Source organism: Thunnus thynnus, chromosome 23, assembly GCF_963924715.1.
Source record: "Thunnus thynnus chromosome 23, fThuThy2.1, whole genome shotgun sequence".
NCBI lineage: Eukaryota > Metazoa > Chordata > Actinopteri > Scombriformes > Scombridae > Thunnus > Thunnus thynnus.
Window position 1 is genome coordinate 13,449,718 of NC_089539.1, and position 18,636 is coordinate 13,468,353.

At 39.0% G+C, this 18,636-nt stretch overlaps 1 protein-coding gene across 1 annotated transcript; it reads left to right on the top strand.

Annotated features, from left to right (window-relative positions):
- Positions 1–3,733: 3,733 nt before the first annotated feature.
- nudt4b (nudix (nucleoside diphosphate linked moiety X)-type motif 4b) lies at positions 3,734–18,203 on the top strand. The gene is made up of 5 exons (XM_067581331.1): positions 3,734–4,206; positions 11,189–11,299; positions 12,777–12,821; positions 13,121–13,208; positions 14,856–18,203. Exons 1-5 carry the CDS (start codon positions 4,111–4,113, stop codon positions 15,074–15,076), a joined length of 561 nt encoding a protein of 186 aa, XP_067437432.1. The 5' UTR covers positions 3,734–4,110; the 3' UTR covers positions 15,077–18,203.
- The last annotated feature ends 433 nt before the right edge of the window (positions 18,204–18,636 follow it).

Here is an 18,636-nt window from a genome sequence, read left to right on the forward strand (position 1 = left end):
TATTTTCCTCTTAGGACTGATGCCATGGTGGCATGACGCAGCTTCTGTTGTTATATTTGGGGGCAAGATTTGATTTGACAGGATACTTTCTAATTTAGTCCTATCATATCATATTTAAAGGGCATTACAATCCTAAAAATACACAAATTTTTAACATGCCTCCATAACCAAGATAACATTGATAGAAACTATGATCCTCTAAAATTGTTCTAACCCTGAAGTAATCCTCTAAAATGTTCAGACTGACTTACATAATCTAGTTTTTTCAGTCACTTTTGGACTAACATTACCTCTTAATCCATCAAAAACAGTGTATACGATTAACTGAGTTATATATAAAAATTCACGTTGTTAATTTCAAGGTTTTTATCGTCCATTCTTGATCTTTTTCAAGATTTATTCCCCTCATTCATCTCCAACAACAAGGGTATATGAGCAACTAAATGAATTATTAGTACCTGTATGTCACGATTTTAACATGATTACTGTGTTGTTGCAACATTTGTAAATGAGCTGAAATTATCTTTGAAGTAATCAGATTAGCGTCATGTCAGTGTAAACCTGCTAAAAACAAGCTGATGATGCTGTATGATCTCAGGTAACATGATGACCTTTGTGCTTATTGTATTTCTGTCAGAATCAGGTGATGACCACTGTCTGTAGTGATTTTCTTCATCAACATTTAGGAATTTCTGGGTTATCTACAAAGTAATTATCTCCACCACTTACATACCAGACAAGTGTGTAACCCAGGGGTAGGATATTGGTCAAAGCAGGTATGTTAGGATTAACGTGTGTGGACCCTTTATCATAGTTTGGTTGCTTTAGTCCCATGACACAACTGTGAGCTCATCAGTTAGTTCTGCAATCTGAAAGCCACTCCTAATAAATGAGTGAGAGATTTCATCAACAACAATGAAACAATGACATCTGTTAGGCTGTGCTTATAGGCACAGTGGTGCTTTGACATTTGCTAATTGGCATACACAACACAAAGTACAGCTAATTATTATGCTCATTCATTCTGCAGGTGTTAATAAGTCAAACATAGTCAAAAGACTACTCATAAAACAAAATATTGGACAAATAAAAATGTTGACTTAATGGTGTCGCCAAAGTGACTACAATTCATCCTAGAAGGGACATGAAAATGTGTACCAAATTTTACAAACATTTCCTTAAAAGCTGGAAATGCCAACCTACTGATGGCGCTAGGGGAAAAGACAGAGGAACACCAAAGTCAATATGATTCGTCCTCTGGGGACAAAATTTTTATTAATTGATCAAATTAATTAATTGAACAGTTGTGGAAATATTTCAGTCTGGGCCACAGTGGTGGACTGACCAATTAGATTATAGACCAACAATGGCTAAATTTGCATTTACATAAAGGACATTTTTGGTAGATTAAATACAGACAGTATTTAATTTTGTACATCTATCATATGCCTCCTAAATGCATGTGAAGAATCAGCTGCCTACACATGTCTCACAACTATTTAGAGTCAAAGGGAATTATGATACTACATGCATTATAATGTCACAAATTGACTGCAGCCTGAAATAAGGCAGTCAGATAAGATAAAGAATCACTGGCAACAACTGATTATCTTCACAAACAAATGACTCCCTCTTTGACCCACTTTGATCAATCTCATTCTTTGATCAGTCTTTGTCTCTGGGAGGTCATTTGGCTTTTAATTTTATGAGGTTGTTAGCCTACTGCATGTGGATTCTCTTCAGCCTGCAGGTCAAAGGTGAACTGAGAGAGAGGGAAGATGTGAAACCAGTATGTGTCATCAACAAATTCTCCCTACTATGTCATCATTAAACTATCATTTGACTATCAATCCCATGTCATTACATAACTGAAATAGTGACTAAATACAGCTACTTACAGAGCAGTAAAAGTGACTACAACCGCACCCGTTGAGTGGTTACAGAGGGAAGGGATGGCATTATTCATTCACCTTTTATTACATGACTTTAACCTGAACCCAGCCATAATATGGGAGTGCCATCAGATACACTTTGAGATTTACTCTAATGTGTTTAGTCAGGGGGAGCAGTTAGGAGTGGTGTGTATTCAAAGTGACAACTCCCCCACCGACATTGCAACACTGAGACCTCTGACCCTTAGTTACCATAAATCTTAAGTAATTTAGTCAAAATACCTTGGAAAATGTGCTTAAATGATTGTGTAAGCACCTCTTCCCTATTTCTTGCACTGATTATGACTGACTCAGAAATTTACCTCAGTTATGATGTAAATGTATTGAAAGATGGGAGTCGCAGCGCTGATTGATATCCCAACACACTGGGTTTGCTGTAATTATCCCATGCACTATTTTGACAAAACATCTCCAGAGGACTGCAGATATTCAAAGTAGGCCTATGTGTTTACAGGTAATATTGTTGTGCTGCAGTATTAAAAGTTTAGAGCAATTACAGACACTGGGAAGCCTGTAAACATAAAAACTTTTTGTAAAGCTTTCATTCAGTGAATAAAGGGAAACAATGTACGCTACGTTTCATGTGTTTGTATAACAGGTGGATCTCCCACAAGAAAACTCCCCTAACAGTGCAATAAAAATGCCATGATCGGCTGTAAACACATGATATTATAACAGGGCTGATTTTATTTGTTGGCCGTGGATGGCATCAATACTCAATGGAGCCTGAGGTTTATTAATTTGAGGAAAGGTAAGAGTAATTCAAGGGGCTCCAAGCCTGGTAGGTTATGAATAATTCAGCGTTATTAACATATTTTTTGGGAGTTTACACTTAGGACTTCAGAACTGGTTCTTTTCATGTCTTATGCTTATTGCTCATGGACATAAAGGGACCTTTCTAGTCCCAGAACGACTTATCTGTATCCTTTGTTTCTCACTTTTGACAATGAGGGAAAACTTTACACTTCAATATCTGATTTTTTTTTTTAGGTATTTCATTCAAAACTTGAGTTTCATTTTAAACCTTTAAATGAATTTGAAAATAAATGTCCTGATCACAACTCATTAGCTGGCTTTACATTAACGAAGCTTTGAGGATGGACATGGATGATTCACATTTGTAAGGACATATTATATAACATTTCTTTTTTTGGATGTAAGTCTGTGCTGGCTGCAGAAATATTGGTATTAAAAAAGTGCCAAGATATATATTCCCATGCGTGATAAGAAGCTATGCATCACACCAACATGTCAAATGGATTTGCAAAACAGGGAACTGCCTCGGGGTCCCAGAGGCCTCACAACCCCAGGTTAACTGTGTGTGTTGGTTAATTCTGTTTGTAAATATGGTAAATATGTGCTACTACAGCACAATCCTCTGATTTTGATGGCTCTTGTTTTATTACCTGATCTTGAGGTGCTTGGAGAGAATTATTGTGTCGGGATTTGTACTTACTGCAAAATTAACTTGTGTTTCCTTACATAACAAAATTACCTGCTGTGTGGGCCCTGCAGCAAATTAATTTTGACATCAAGATAATTATAGGTTACTGCCTAATACACAGAATAAACCAAACCAACAACTTTAACATGTCACTACAGGGTTCCAATAATGTTCCATGTCCTGTCCCAAGCTGGTGGAAATCCGCAGAAATTACGCATTTGTTTATTCTAACTGTTTTGACCAGGATTGTAGCTCCACCTACTGAGAATACCACAACCAATGAGCTCATCCCTGCCTCAGAGGAGTGACCTGTATATCTTAAACTCCAGTCTTGCTTGTTCATTGTACTGAGTCAGCGGCCATGCGCAAATGGATCCAGAGGAGGGCTGTGCTGTGTAGTCTACATAAGATCACTGCCTGCAGGGCTGCACACATAGCCGATTGGAGATCACAGGCAGCAGCTGGAGCCTTGACCTGCATAAATCTTTCACACGCACTGATTTTACGAGGGAAAACATAAATCCACGACAGCCTGACGGGCACCTTGGAGTCTCACCAGCAACCCTCCTCCTTCTCCTCCTCTTCTAATGACTGACCATCTCGGACCACGCATGCAGAGAGCAGCAACGATGCGGCGGCTCTGCTGTTAACTCGCCCCCATCTTTCTGCTTTTTTTTGCCGGTTCTATCTTGGAGGAGGCAGAATAAATCAAACATGAAGCTTAAACCAAACCAGACTAGGACATACGATGGCGAGGGCTTCAAGAAACGAGCAGCGTGTCTGTGCTTCAAGAATGAGCGTGAAGAGGAGGTAAGAGATCCCGCCATGCATAACTGGACCATATGAGCAACATATAGGGGGGTTGCATATGACTTTGTGGCCTAGTCACCCCCCCCCCCGTCCCCCTCCCCCTCTGCACCCAGTCATTCAGCGAGCACAGGGGTGACCGTGAATAAAACAGTCAGTAATCTTTAATCATGTTTTGCTTTTTGGCTTCTCCCATTTCTATCAATGCGACTGTTTTGGTTTGTGTTTCCGCGCTGGTGCTGCTGGTGCGCCTTGGGCCATCCAGTTCAGGCTAGTTTGAGGAGGAAAGAGAAAAAGAGGCTGTTGTCAAGGTAACGTCAGATAGCAACAAACTACTACCGGCTGTGACTTTCAAAATAAAAACCGCAATTAAAGGGTAACTTCGGTATTTTTCAGTCTGGACTCTCTATTCCATCTTTTTGTGTTTAAGTGACTAATGGTTGTGGCTGACAGTTTTTGAAATTGGTCCAGTATTGAGCAAGAGCACTTTAGCCAGCAGCTGCAAAATGGGCTGCAATCATAGACTATAATAAAATATTGACATTTGTGGACTGCCGCTTTGAAGCCTTGAGTTTATTGATTTGACCGCCGCCATCTTTGCCTTTTGGAGCCAGAAGTAACCATATAGGGACGAGGGGGTGGAGCTGACCCTAGCGCTAGCTGCTAGCTTGGTTAGTACGGTGTGTTTACAGTCTGTGATTAACTGTGATAATGCCAAGTTTAATGCTAATATTCGTTAGCGAAAAAGTGGCCTAAAACCATTGAAACTAAATGTACATACTGGAAAACTGAAAAGCTGACTCATTAGAGGGTCTTTTAGTACAAACAAACACTGAACAAGATGACCGTTAGAAAGAACGCAGGTTGAAGGCACTTCCGCATTGACTTCACTTTTGAGACCGAGAGCTACCTGCATGGCTGCAATGTAAATGCTGCTTTTAAATCTCTTCGTAAAACATTCTTTAAAAAAAAAAATCTCTATGTGAATTTTATTTTATCTAATTTTATCCATTTATATTTTATAATTGTTTTGTTCTATTTTTATCTTTTTGTGTACTGTATTTTATCTCTTAGTGATACACTTTGTAACATTAAGAAAAGTGATTTATAAATATAGTTTTATTATAAACCAAAGCTCTTGTTTTGAAGACGAGCGCGTTGTACTTCCGCATAGCTTCCTGTTAGCTTGCATCTCAGACAGAGGGGGCGAGGCGCTCTGTTGCACGTTTCCTTAAATGTCGGGTTTAACATCGGCTTGTCTTTAGTGAGGAGACAAGAATACAGTCTGTTACTAGTCATCTGTCTAATGCTGCGCCACTTCACCACATTTCTCACCATAAGCATCCATAACCATGTAGCGGTCATTCATGATTATGCTGCATCCCGCCGGCCTTGAGCGACAGCTGCGTAGCAGTTATGTGGATGAGGATTTAAAGGAGCCTTTACCATGTAAATAATTAATATGAGGTGACAGACATATATTGTTGTTGTGTCTTAGACTTTTCTCAGTGATATTCAATATTAGACCCACTTATGAGGGGATTTGTGTACTTTTCAGAAGTGTTTTTCCACTCCAAACCTAATTAAAAATACAATGATATCAGGATGTTATCATTAGTATCTCAAAGCATTTTCGGATTTTTTTGACACAGGTTTTGGGTTACTTCATTTTACAGTATATGCAAAGAAAATGGAAACGAGAAACACAGTGACCAATATCAAAAACTAAATACACACACAAAGACCCTCCTTTTTCTGTGTGCTGACATGCTAAGAAGGGTGATTACATAGTATTATACTTTATTATCCAAAGAAGAGTAATCATTTTTGTAAGTGTCTCCTTCAAGTTAAGAAGTTTTTAGCAGTAGTCTACATTAGGGCTGTCTTGAATGCGTTGAGTGACATGATCTCTCCATTTACAGAAAATCAATTTTTTGGCAAAAACTATATCCAGTCACTTCTGATGTTGTGGATCAGGCAGTCTAGGAAAAACCCTTTTTTGTGTCGCAAAATCAAGACTTATCCCTTTTATTGTGGCATATCCTTGCATGTCTAAATTCATCCCCCTCTTTGTGAATGGCATAAACAAACTATTACACAATATACACTAAAAACATCCCAGTCTGGTATCACTAGACTGGCACAAAAAGCTTTCCCTGAGCCCTCCAGTGTTTGGCTGTACAACACACAGATCTTGAAGATTTGCACACACATACACACACAAGCGTATCCGCTCACTTACTCATGTGCAGATGTCATCATGATGCATGAGTTTTAAGTCTAAGGACCATAATGGAGAGCAAGACTTTTTCACTATGGCAAGTTCTGAGAAAACTTTTCAGGCCCTGACAGGCTACTCATGCCATCACAGAGATGGCACTTGTTGAAGTATAGAAAAACAATCTGGAACTCTGATTGGCTAACAATAGCTATTGTCTTCCCAAAGAAGCCTGAGAAGTTGGGCTTTGTAATATGAATGCTTTCCTTAAACACATACGTATACACACACAATCAGTTCCTAGACGCAGGAGACCCAGTTGCGGTGAAATAAGAGCTGTACATGCTGCTGGACTGTTTTGTTTTTGAGAGGAAAGGAGAAAGCTGAGCCCTCAGGGTAAGATACTCCATGACTACAATTTCACTCCCATCAGGGGAAACTAGGAACCTGACAGTGCACAGAGAGCTCAACAGGGCACCTGAGTTAAACAGCATGTGAGTATCTTGAGGCCTGTGTGCCAAGAGAGCTGCTTTAATTATTTTTATACAGCCTTAAATCAGTGAAAGGCTGTAGAAACCCAAAATTAAAGAAGTGACGCTAGTGTTTCAGTCTAAAAGATTAAAATCAGTGACAGTGACTCATTTATACGTTTCATTCATTTCATTCACAAACAAGTGAACTTTGATTCTATATTTACAAGATTTTCTGAGAAGCAGGGTGTGTATCTGATTAATAGCTTCTATGAAATGAATTTCTATCACAACTGTGTCATGTTGCTTCGCAGAAATCAAAATGCAGTTAAAGGGAAAGTGCGTGTACAGCTTTATGGGTATTCTATGTACTGTGAGAGGCATTACTTGTAGTAACTTGACTCCCTCCCGGAGTTCCCCTCAGCTGTACAGAGTTTTAAAGCTTCTTTCAGCTCGTTGTTTTGGTTTCCCGGCCCACTACTCTACTTTTGGTTTTCGTTCAGTCTCACCGCGCTCATCAGGGTCGCTTCCAGTTGGTGGAGAACAAAAACAGAACTAAAAGAGGAGTAAAAATTGGAAACACAACTCCAGTTGAATGCTAATGTTGCTCCATGTCTGCTGGATGTGTAAATAGGTAAATGTTTGGTGACAAGTTTGCTGTATCATCTTTATAACATTTATAACAAATATCTTTATAACACGTTTTATTTCTGGAGTTGCCCCGAACTGGCTAAAAAGTTAAGTAAAGTTAAAGTAACTTTAAATTAACTGTTTAATTTTTAACTTCTGAATACAAACTTTAAATGATGCCATTAAAATCATTTTCTGTTTGTTTCATGATTTAGAAGCAACCTAATGTGTAACACTCAAAGGCCTTTATCGAAGTAAACTATATATAAAGTTATAATGAATTAAATGAACCCAGATAACAGTTTTACATGTAGCAGTAACCTCCATGTTTATCAGATTTAAACCCAGAGGCTAGATATCGAAGGTATTGCAGCAGACTGTAAATAATGTCAAACTGGAAGTGGGAGGGGGAGGTTATCAGTGAGAGAGGAAGCTTCATCATAAAGTCAGAAATGGAGGTGCTCAGGCCCTCTCCTGCTGTTTGTCTCTGACTTTCCCTCTTTATGACTCCTCTCTTATTTGTTGATACCAGGATAATGCAGCGACTATATTACTGTCTTAGCAATATTGATTCAGCCCCTGTGTGCTTGAGTGTTTTAGACTTACCATCATTCACTCCTCCCAGCACCCAGCCTGGCTTGGCATTTGTAGGCTACTTTATTTGACAGCGACGGGCATTTCTCATTGGGGAAGAGGAGGAGGTGTTTATGTCCTCCAGAATATTCCTGCCTGCTGTCTCTGTTGAGGCCACGCCAGAGGACTCGCTGTCATCCACTGTGTTTTACTACTGATGGTAGTGCTGATACCTCAAATTCAAGATTGTTCATCAGTTACAAGTTATAGTGATCAGACTGTTCATAGGCTCATGTACTTTTCCATTCTACTACTGATGACATGTCATTTTTGGTTTTCCAGGTGTTGAAGCTTTTTCTTGTGTAGCTTTGCACTGATTTGGGGGAAAAATAAAGCGGTCAGCTAACACCAGATGAGTCTGACATCTGTCCGTAGTGTTTTTCATTGCTCAGAGAAGATTTACTTTATGTAGCTATAGAATTTGTCCACCTCCCTCTTCCCGTAGGGGGCCCCTGGGAGACACTGGCAGTAGCAAAACAGTGAAATGTCACCGGGAAACACTGCAGTGTTCCCTCTGGGGTTTCTCCTTCACCCTGCCCCTCTTTCCAAATATAAGTGGTGTTTTCTGTGCTCAAAGTTCAGCTGTCACCTGACCGTTGACCTATATATCATGACAGTGTGAGTTATTTTGTTTTTATCGTCATGCTTTCAACTGTAGTCGGGCACTTCAGTTGAAAGCTTAGTCTTGTTAACAATTGAATTAAAGGGAAATTGAGTCTTTTGTAAGTTAAAAGAAATGGCTAGAAAGAAAAAAGTCTCTGCATAAATTAGGTGTCAGTCTACTATGTTATCATGGAATTACATTGCTGAACTGGATTGGCGAGGTTTCTTACACATGCATAGATGCCAGCTTGATTTTACCTGTGATGATAACGTCTTGTATTGTCCTTTAGCAAGACTCAAAAGGCAGCACCAAACCCCTGCTGCTCCCTCTTATGAAATGTAGCTGTAGTCATGTGAGACAGACGTGAAGAATCAAATTTCTAATTATATACAGTTTGTAATATGTCGATTCAGTGCTCTACATTCCTAAATTCATTAAAACAAAACTAAATGTAGCCTGTGCTGTATTCTGTGGATAGACAAAATAAAGAGTTCCTTTCGGGGCAGCAACCAAACGATAAAAATGGAACAACCAGAGCAGAAATCTGCTTTGTCCTCGCTGCTCCGGAAGCTTTGTAGCTTTTGTTTTGTATACATCCCACACTGTCGGCTTAGGACACGTTGACACCAGCGATCTCCCTTTAAGCCTCGCTGGCTGCAGCTCGACACACAGACGCACAAAAAATCAGACAGTGAGGGCAGGGGGGTGGGAGCGCTGTGAAATCTCTTAACACACCCCTAACACAAAGAAAGAAAGAATGAATATTTTATTATGTCAGAGCACAGACACTGCCCGTCCCGCAGAGGAACACACGGCACAAAAGTAGCCAATATGAAAACAGACTTCTGGCAGAACTCCATTTCATATTTTGTGTGTTTTAGTTCACCTTGTTTGGAAAGGCCATGCTGTTCTCAAGAAGGTTACGATGTTAAACTTTACACATTTTTTATAGTTTGCACTCTACTGAGAAGACGTCATACTCTGCAATAGCAGCGCTTGAGCTATAAGTGTAAATGTCAGTTCCTTTAACGCACGTCACTTACTGGACACCATGTAGGACGTACACCTGCTGTATAGAATAAACACCTGTCGTGGATTCCTCAGGAACCTTTTCATCTCCAGGAAATGTTTACTGAGCATGCACGTACTTAATCCACATCAACGTGCGACATTCGCAGAGTATAGCTGCACACATGCAACCCCCCTCCCTCCTCCTGCTGCCTCTCTAACCTACATGTATAGTAGTATCAGCTGGGAATAAGCAGGTGGTTGAGTTTGGTGAGTGTGGCACGTGAGGAAAGCGGCAGCAGATAACGCTCACTGTCAAGGCCCCTCGGGCATGTGCCATCCAATCGGTTTGGCCCTCGGAAGGAGCCTCAGAGGGCCTCCTGATACCAGCAACCACAATCCCATTTGAGAACGTAAGGGAAGCTATGCGAAAGCTGAGTTAGGATTAACTGACAGACTGACTTTTCTGGCAGATTAGTGGTGATCAGATGGGTGGCGGAGGTGGATGTTACCATCTGTTGCACAAGCTGCTTTACAACCGTTTCTCTGTTTAATGCATGTATATTTACATTCACTGCTTGTTGTGTATTATAGAATAATTCTTGAACTTACAAAAGCTGTGAAAGAGATCGTAAGCCATGACCTCAGTAGTGAAACGGATACGTGGAGAAAATGTATTTGAATCACAAGTAAATGAATCACCAAAGAGTCTTATTTCATTGGCTTTCCTTGTATTGGTTGTTGATATGATGATGACGTGTGTCCTGTCACAGACTGTGTGTTTTTTAAGATGATTGAATATTTCCACGCACATGTTTACAGCAGGTGTGCTTGTCTGTTGTGGTTGCTATATGGATACTGCCAGAAACGGCAGACACAGACACATCTGATCTGCACGTATCAGTGCACACTGCAACTGTAGTGTAATTCGAGCCTCATAGGCCACTCAGGGGAGCACTGACAGAATTTGAGTCGTTCATGCTTGGTTTACATGCATTGTTTTGCCGGGGTCAAGTTGTGTCGGAGAGGCTTCAACATTGGCTTTGATTGAACGTCATCACCAGACTGGAAAAAAACCTAAAAGTGTTATTTGCTAAGTAGACAAATACTTGAAGCATTTGAGAAGAAAATATATAGAAGAACACAAATGCATACATAAATCCATAAAGTATGGTATTAAAAAATTGGTTTGGCCACTGAAAAAAATAATTAAGTCACCAAGTTGATGTTGAATATTCAGCTGGGTGCCAAAAAATGTGCCTACAAAGTTCCTTGTCAAAACTAAACTAGATAAGTGAGTGGAAATATGAGAATATATGAGCTGTGTCTCCAAGGGACACACATAGACACAAACCCTCATTGAGCAGTAAAACAAAAGGATTGATTGTCCTACATTTCATGAATTTGTGCTTTCTTTGACAGGTCCTGCTGGTCAGCAGCAGTCGGCACCCGGACCAGTGGATTGTCCCTGGTGGAGGGATGGAGCCGGAAGAGGAGCCATGTGGCGCTGCGGTGCGAGAAGTGTTTGAGGAGGTGAATAAATATAAGAATTTATTTTGTTTTGTCAACCTTATCTTAATTTGAAAGTGAAGTTATTCTGCAATCATAATCACAAAGTCTCAAGCACATTTCCAACTTAACCTGCATCCAAACACCACCTGTCCATTGTATAACAGGGATCCAAAGCACCAAGAACTTCAATTACTGCATCTACCTGTGTTCAAACTGCAGAATTTTCTGCATGTTCAAACAATTTTCTGTCATAGTTTTGACCAAGAACCTTTTTTTTTAAAAAAAAAAAAAAAAGGGTAATGCCATATATCTTTGAAACATTTTATATTTGAAGAAAAGAGGACAAAAACAGCAGGAGCGTAGTATTGTTGTCATGTTGAAAAAACTGTAATCTACACTACACATTTTAGGCGGTGTGGTGATATTTGTATACATGGTAGCAGAGGGAGAAAGTCTGGCGGCTGAGGACATTACACTTGTGATGTTTTGGATCTGTCACATCTTTTCATCCTTTAAGTTAAACATGACCCTTTCCAGCCTTATCAGTTGTCCATTTCCAAGCAGAACTGGAGTTGCGTGGTTGCAACCAGCTGCCAGCAGTACGGTATGCATGCCAAGGGCAAAATTTTTAAAGGGCCACGGTGTCAGTAGCTGGTTGACTGAGGAGTCTGGTGGTATTCCAGAGGTCCCGCTAGTTGAGAACCTTGTGTTCTCAGCCATGTCAGCGGTCTAAACTTGGCTCCTCGCTAGATTCCAGTGCACTCGCAGGCCCCCACAGGCCAGTCCGCTGGATACATCAGTGGGACAGGGTGACACTTGTGAAGTATGCCGAGCAGGGGAAAAGGGGGAAAGGGGGAAAAGACAGATGTCATGTCTTGACAGTCATTTGATTCCGATGAAGCACATCTAAGTTAATAAAACAACTGTTAAGTGTTATGAAAAGGACATAATTACTCTTTCAGGATTCAAGCCAAGTTTGGTTTTCCAGCCAAAACGACAGTACAAATGATTGATAATGATGCCTATTAGAATTACTTTAAGTTCAAATAACGTTCTTCCTAAAGATGTTATATCATCTCAAACACCACAAGGTTCCATATAGAAATCAGTCAACACCTTTAACAGAAACAACAATTATAGTTTGACAGTTTAGAAGAGTTTCCTGGATAAGCTACAAGTCCACAGAAAACAAAAATGAACTTGATTAAAAAAAAAAAGCTCAGTGACTTACTCTGTAGTTTAATTTTGAACCTTTTGTGTTTGGGTAATTGTCAGGCATTTCTATATCAGAAAAAAATCTGGTGAGTCATTGTTTTGACACAGAATATAGTCTGTGGTTTGAAAACCGCTTTTCTATTGTTTTCACCCTCTATTTGTCTTTGCGATTTTATGTGAGACCACAGCTGCTCAAATGACAATGCAAAAAGAATTCTGCTCCTCTTGTACTGAAGAAATTGTGATTTTAAAAAAAAAAATTCTGTTTCTTTTTATTCCTCAGGCCGGTGTCAAGGGCAAGCTAGGACGTCTGCTTGGTGTGTTTGAGGTGAGCTTTTTTTGGCTTCATGATACTCAGGAAGTGTATTATACATAGTGCACATATAAGGGTATAAAATGCATAAATAACCATATATATTGTTATTTAGTAACCAAGCAGCATGTAATATATCTTGTGTTGACAAGAACATTGTAGCCTAATGCATATTAGCACTCCTGCAGCTAAAAATCAGAATAACTCTGATTGTGTGCACACAACATTAACAACAAAGACATCTTTGCTTGTGTTTGTGGTTTTGTATCATCATCAAATATTCAAGTGCCTTTTTTTTTTTTCGGTCCCCATAGCAAAACCAAGACCGGAAGCACCGGACGTATGTGTATGTGTTGACTGTCACCGAAACGCTGGAGGCCTGGGAAGACTCCGTCAACATAGGTACTTGCTCTACTGGGCAGTAGTTCACCTCTTACAATGCACTGTCTTTTTATTTATGTGGAGGCCATATGGGCATTGGGGTGTGTAGTGCAAACACGTGCCTATAAATCTGGTCCGCTGATCTTAGCTGCAGCAGGTCTTGGCTGCAGTATATTACAGGTGTCAGTAGCCTGGATGCCAGTATCCAGCCTTACATATGTTATGTGGTCAGTAGAAAGCAGCTGTTCTCTGTAATCTACCTGTTAAAGTATGTACCAGAGCCTGCTGAATTAGCTCCTTTCTTGTTTTCAAATTGACAATGAAAGCTTAAAGTGTTTTTCTGTATGTGTGCACATTTGTAAGTAAATATGTCTTGTTTTCATGTGCATACTCATGCATTTATTATTAGTGTGTGGTAGAGATGCAGTATCTACCCTTCCTTCTTTTAATTGATTGTATTTACTAGACAAATCAATTAGATGAGGATGATATTTAAATACACACTCCCTCTTGTTGCCATACATTATACTTCCTGATTTAAGGTATTACAGTGAACTATCACTTTGTTAGTGCTTTATTTTACAGGTCCCTTAATTCTATACTAATCTCCTGGAATGGATGTGTAGATGTCTGTGAAGATTCTCAGTCTTTTAGGTCATGGTTATTTATTAAGGAGGGTTGAATTGAGGGCAACTGAACTTAGTTTTAGATACTTGAAGACCTTCACCTCCTATCCTGAAGAACGTGGTACAAGTATAAGAAAAATAGGTAAAAAAAAAAAAAAAAAAAAGGTTAAGTTGGTTGAGTTGTAGATTCATGTTTTTTTTTTTTTTTAATTATTCCCAAAAAGTAGTTGCTGTGTAACTGTTCATTCTTAGGACATTTCTTTGAAAGGGTTATATAATTTAGCAGTATATAAGAAGTAATCTAACATGTCAATACTAATTCAAACAAAGTATTTTCTGCCAGTCAAAGAAAAGGTTAATAGTCTAATTTATTCCAAATTTTTGCAAATTAACAACTAGAAACCCAAATATAATGAGTGGGTACTTGGTAACTAAACCAGCAGTTTTTTCTTATAATTTGTACCAAATTGCACCACTGTCTCTGTAAAATGTCCTAGAAATGAACCGTTACATAGCTGCAATTTCTAGGAAATTGTTATAAAAAGAAAGGACCTGTAAAACAAAGCATTAAAATGACTTCCTTGAGCTCCCTGGTAACCAAATGGTTGCAGCACATTCCACATAACTGCAACGTCACTTGTTTGACTCCTGCTTGGGACCATTATTGCATGTCATAGTCAAAGCCATCTCTCTCCCCTTGTTTCCTGTCTGCTTCTCCACCATCAGCTCTCCATTAAAGGCAAAAAATGCCCCAAAACATATCTTAAAAAAACAGCTTACTATCACAGTTAAAAAAAGTAACATGTTATACTGATTAAAGCTTATGATTTCCTTGATCTTTAGTGCATATATATACCAGAAGAAATAGCATGCACACAATGTTGGAAGCACCGGTGGAGAAGGGACATTTTCTTATAATAACACAAAATTCATATAATTGTATATTATGAGTCTCTAATAGCATTATATTTGTGCATATGAGGAAAGCCTGATATTAAAAGCTTCCTTTAACTCTTACATTGTTCTTTGTCTCCCTCTGCAGGCCGTAAGCGGGAGTGGTTCACCGTGGACGAGGCCATTAAAGTACTGCAGAGCCACAAACCCGTCCACGCAGAGTACCTGCGGAGACTCCAGCTCAGCTGCTCCCCTACCAACGGAAACTCCATCCTCCCGAGCCCGCCAGCAAACGACAACTACCCCCACTACAGCGCTACCGCCACCTCGCCCTCAACGGGCAGCGTGTTGGGCCCCTCCTGCAGATAGGACTGCACCTAAACCCTCCTGTCCTGTCCTTTCCAGCTGCAAACATGGGCAGTACTGAAAGTCTGTACAGTCTTGCATGAATCTATGACTTTTCGGGGTTGCGGCTCCAATGTATGTATAATTTCTAGTCTTAGCTGCAGGACAGACCAAAGCCATTGCCGGGACTGTGTTAAAGACTCATGTGACTGTCACATCTCGGACAGAAAAAACTGTGGATATGGCTTACTCAAGAACATTTTTGATTTGCTGGCAAACACCAGACTGATGAGCCGGAGTTTGGGAGGAGGAGGAAGCTGCTGACTGCTGGCACGAATTACACATGTGAGACCTGGTGAAGGAATGCCTTACAGAAACTTATACTTGTATGAATGTTGTATTTGGGTCATTTTATTTCACTAACGGTTATTTTTATTTTCTTTTAGCAGAATGGATATGCTTTCTAGTCAATAAGGGGTAATTGACCCCAAAGCACGTCCATGATGGGGGAATGTTTGTTTTCTAGACTTAATGATGTCTCAGTCATCAACGCATGATGATAACAGCAGATATCACATATGACTACATGGATCTAACATAAAAAAAGACACCACAGCACTGATTTGTTTGATTTTAATGTAAAGCAGAGTTTTCTTTACACCATGATACCATTAATTATTAACACAACAAATGATTAATGACCTTTTGAATTGGCTTAAAATGATATATCCACCTATTTAACATCTTATTTAAATAAAAAAAGTATGGTGGCATTAAAATAAGTGACAGTAATACACTTTACATTAATAATAATTTTTATTTATAATACAGAACAAAATGAAATGAAAGTTGTGGCCTTTCTAGGGTCAAAAGGTCTTACAGGAACCCGTATCAGCTGTCGGTGAGTTGCTACCTCAGAAAACTGAAGACTGGATGAGTCACGATGCTGTTTGATATCCTTTGACACAACACTACGGTGTTTATAGTTAAACTTTAGCCAAAGTGTCCGCGTCACGAGTCAGCTAACCTTGACTGATCCAACAAACTTGTCTGTTTAAAGCCACATACCTTACATCGATGCTTACTGTTTCCCATTTATACAAAGTAAAAGTGTTTAATGGGGCAGACTTGGGTATAATGTGCTGCCTTGAACCATAGTTGTGGGTCAGTTCAGTTTGTTTCAACTCTGTTAATTACAAAAAAAAATGAATGTGGGTTTTCTTCAAAATATTTACGCAGCAGTTTTTTTTCTTCTCTCACTGGGACTCCTCATGTTACAACTATGCACTCATGCTGCTGAAGGCAATTTGGCTAAAACTGTCCACCAAATGACATGATTGCAATGTACATGACATTTTTTTTTTTTCAATCATCTACAGTGGAATTATTTGTCTCCCAGGAGGCTTTGAAGAGTCGCTGATCTCAGTTTGTTTCTCAGATTGAGAATCTATCAGGAAAAAGTCTTTATTGGTTCAAAAATAAAAAGTAATGCCGTTTTAATATAAATATTACTTTCTGTTTGATTTTCATCACTGCTGAAACAAAATATAGAATATGAAGACAGAAATCCATACATAAATGGCTCATATTAGCAGTTAACATGTCAGATTCAACCATCACTCAAAACACCCGCTCAGCCCTGTGTTGACCGCTGAATGACGACTAGTGAACACGCAGAGATTTGTAAATAGCTTTGAAGAGAAATATTGAAAAATGTGTTTTTAACCTGAATGAACCTGTACATTTTCTCGTAATATTTTATATATTTTTTAACAATGTACAAATGGCAGAGAAAAAAAACAAAACATGTAGAAACCCCCCCCACTGAGTATGTATTTGTATCGATGACAACGTGCCACAGGTTTAGGATGTGAAGAATAGTTTGGTTTGTGTCTCAGTATGAAATGTTGAGGGTGGAATTAATGCGTTCGAAACATGATTTGAAGATTTTAATAAGACATGTAGTCTTACTGACAGCACAGACAGGATAGTAGGTAATCTAAAACTTCAGGTTGACAAAGAATTCACAGACTGGATTTAAAATTTTTAGAGAAATGGGCAGAAAATGTAATGCTTTTTTAAAACACTATATAGATATAGTGAGAGAGAGAGCATTTTGCTAATTAACCTGTGTTTGTTATGGCCAACCAGGCACATGAAACGACTATCAAGGAGTATACATATAAATGAGGAAATTGGTGTTTCTAAAATAAAGACATGTAATGTTTTGAGGTTCCTGGAAAGGACTGTAAGGATCAGAGGAATGTCTTGGAAAGAAAATTTGCTTTAAGTTGTCATAAACTGACAGACAAACGTTCATTCATTCTGTTTTATAGCGGTAAAAACCTCCTTTATCATTTCCCATGCCACACAAACATATATCATGCTTTAAAATCTTGCTTTCCTGTAATGCCATAATTACAAAGTCTGATAACTCTGGAGTATCATGAGCTCTGATACAGTGATTCAGCCACGCCTTGTTTGACGGGTTAAATGAGGACACCTCAGACCTCTTAATGTATGTATGAAAATGTATTTAAAGTGGGGTTGATGAAAGTGAAATATGACTTGTGCCAAATTAAAAAATGTGTCGGTGTTCAGGCAGAAACATTCTTGATGATACAGTTAATGTTATTTCAGAATATAGTCATTAATAATGTGAAAAAAATGTGTGTTTTAGAGATTTACTACATCCTCCATTGTTGAAATTATCACTAATGAACCTCAGGCACTTTTAACCTCATACTGTTTTTAAAATCCACTCCACAGTCATACAACTGAGCATATAAGACTATCTCAGACTGCAGTCCAAATCAACATAAATTTAACTTAAACCCATTAATATTGACATTTTGTCTCCATGTCCCCCTGAAACACCTTCTTCCTCCGTGTAAGAATCCCTCAAATTAAATATACATGTTCAAATACAGCTTCTAAATGACTGTTATGTGGATTTAGACAGCTTGAATGTTTGCTGAACACATTGTAAAATCACAAAGATGTGTCGTGTGGCGCATTTTAATCAAAGTGAACTAAGTTTTGTCACCATTTTGTCATATGCACAGTGAAGTTTAAAGTCAAAGTGACTGTAAGAGCTGGACTGGAAAGATTGTTTTTGAAAAAAGAATGCATTAAAGGGGGAAAACTCTTACTATAACTGTTTTTGAATGTTCATTTGTTTGAATGCAACATCTACTCTACACATAGTCTATGAGGAAAAATGCCACTTAAAAATGACATTTTCTTATCTATAGTGTATTAATAGCTTTGGAGTCTTGACTAGATCAACCTGCTATCAGGCTGCCGGGTAAGAATGTTGGCCAATTCCTGCCCCGACCCCCCATTCTCAGCAGGGATTAGCATCTGTAATGTTACACTTTTACTGGCTGACATTTTTGGTTTAGACAGTTTGCACAGTATCACATGACAAGGACCATAAAATTACATTTTGACACCAGGATCAGGTGTGCAGGGCATCTGTTCCAGGGCTGCAGGAAAGCTTTACCTGGTAATCTAGCCTGGTTGGAAGCAACACGATTAGGAATATTATTACATCTTAACAATAAAAGTAACAAATAACAAAG

Coding starts and splice junctions, on each gene's coding strand:
- nudt4b (XM_067581331.1), top strand. CDS start 4,111: ATGAAGCTTAAACCAAACCAGACTAGGACATACGATGGCGAGGGCTTC. Junction 4,207..11,188: donor AGAATGAGCGTGAAGAGGAG/GTAAGAGATCCC, acceptor TTTCTTTGACAG/GTCCTGCTGGTCAGCAGCAG. Junction 13,209..14,855: donor GGAAGACTCCGTCAACATAG/GTACTTGCTCTA, acceptor CTCCCTCTGCAG/GCCGTAAGCGGGAGTGGTTC.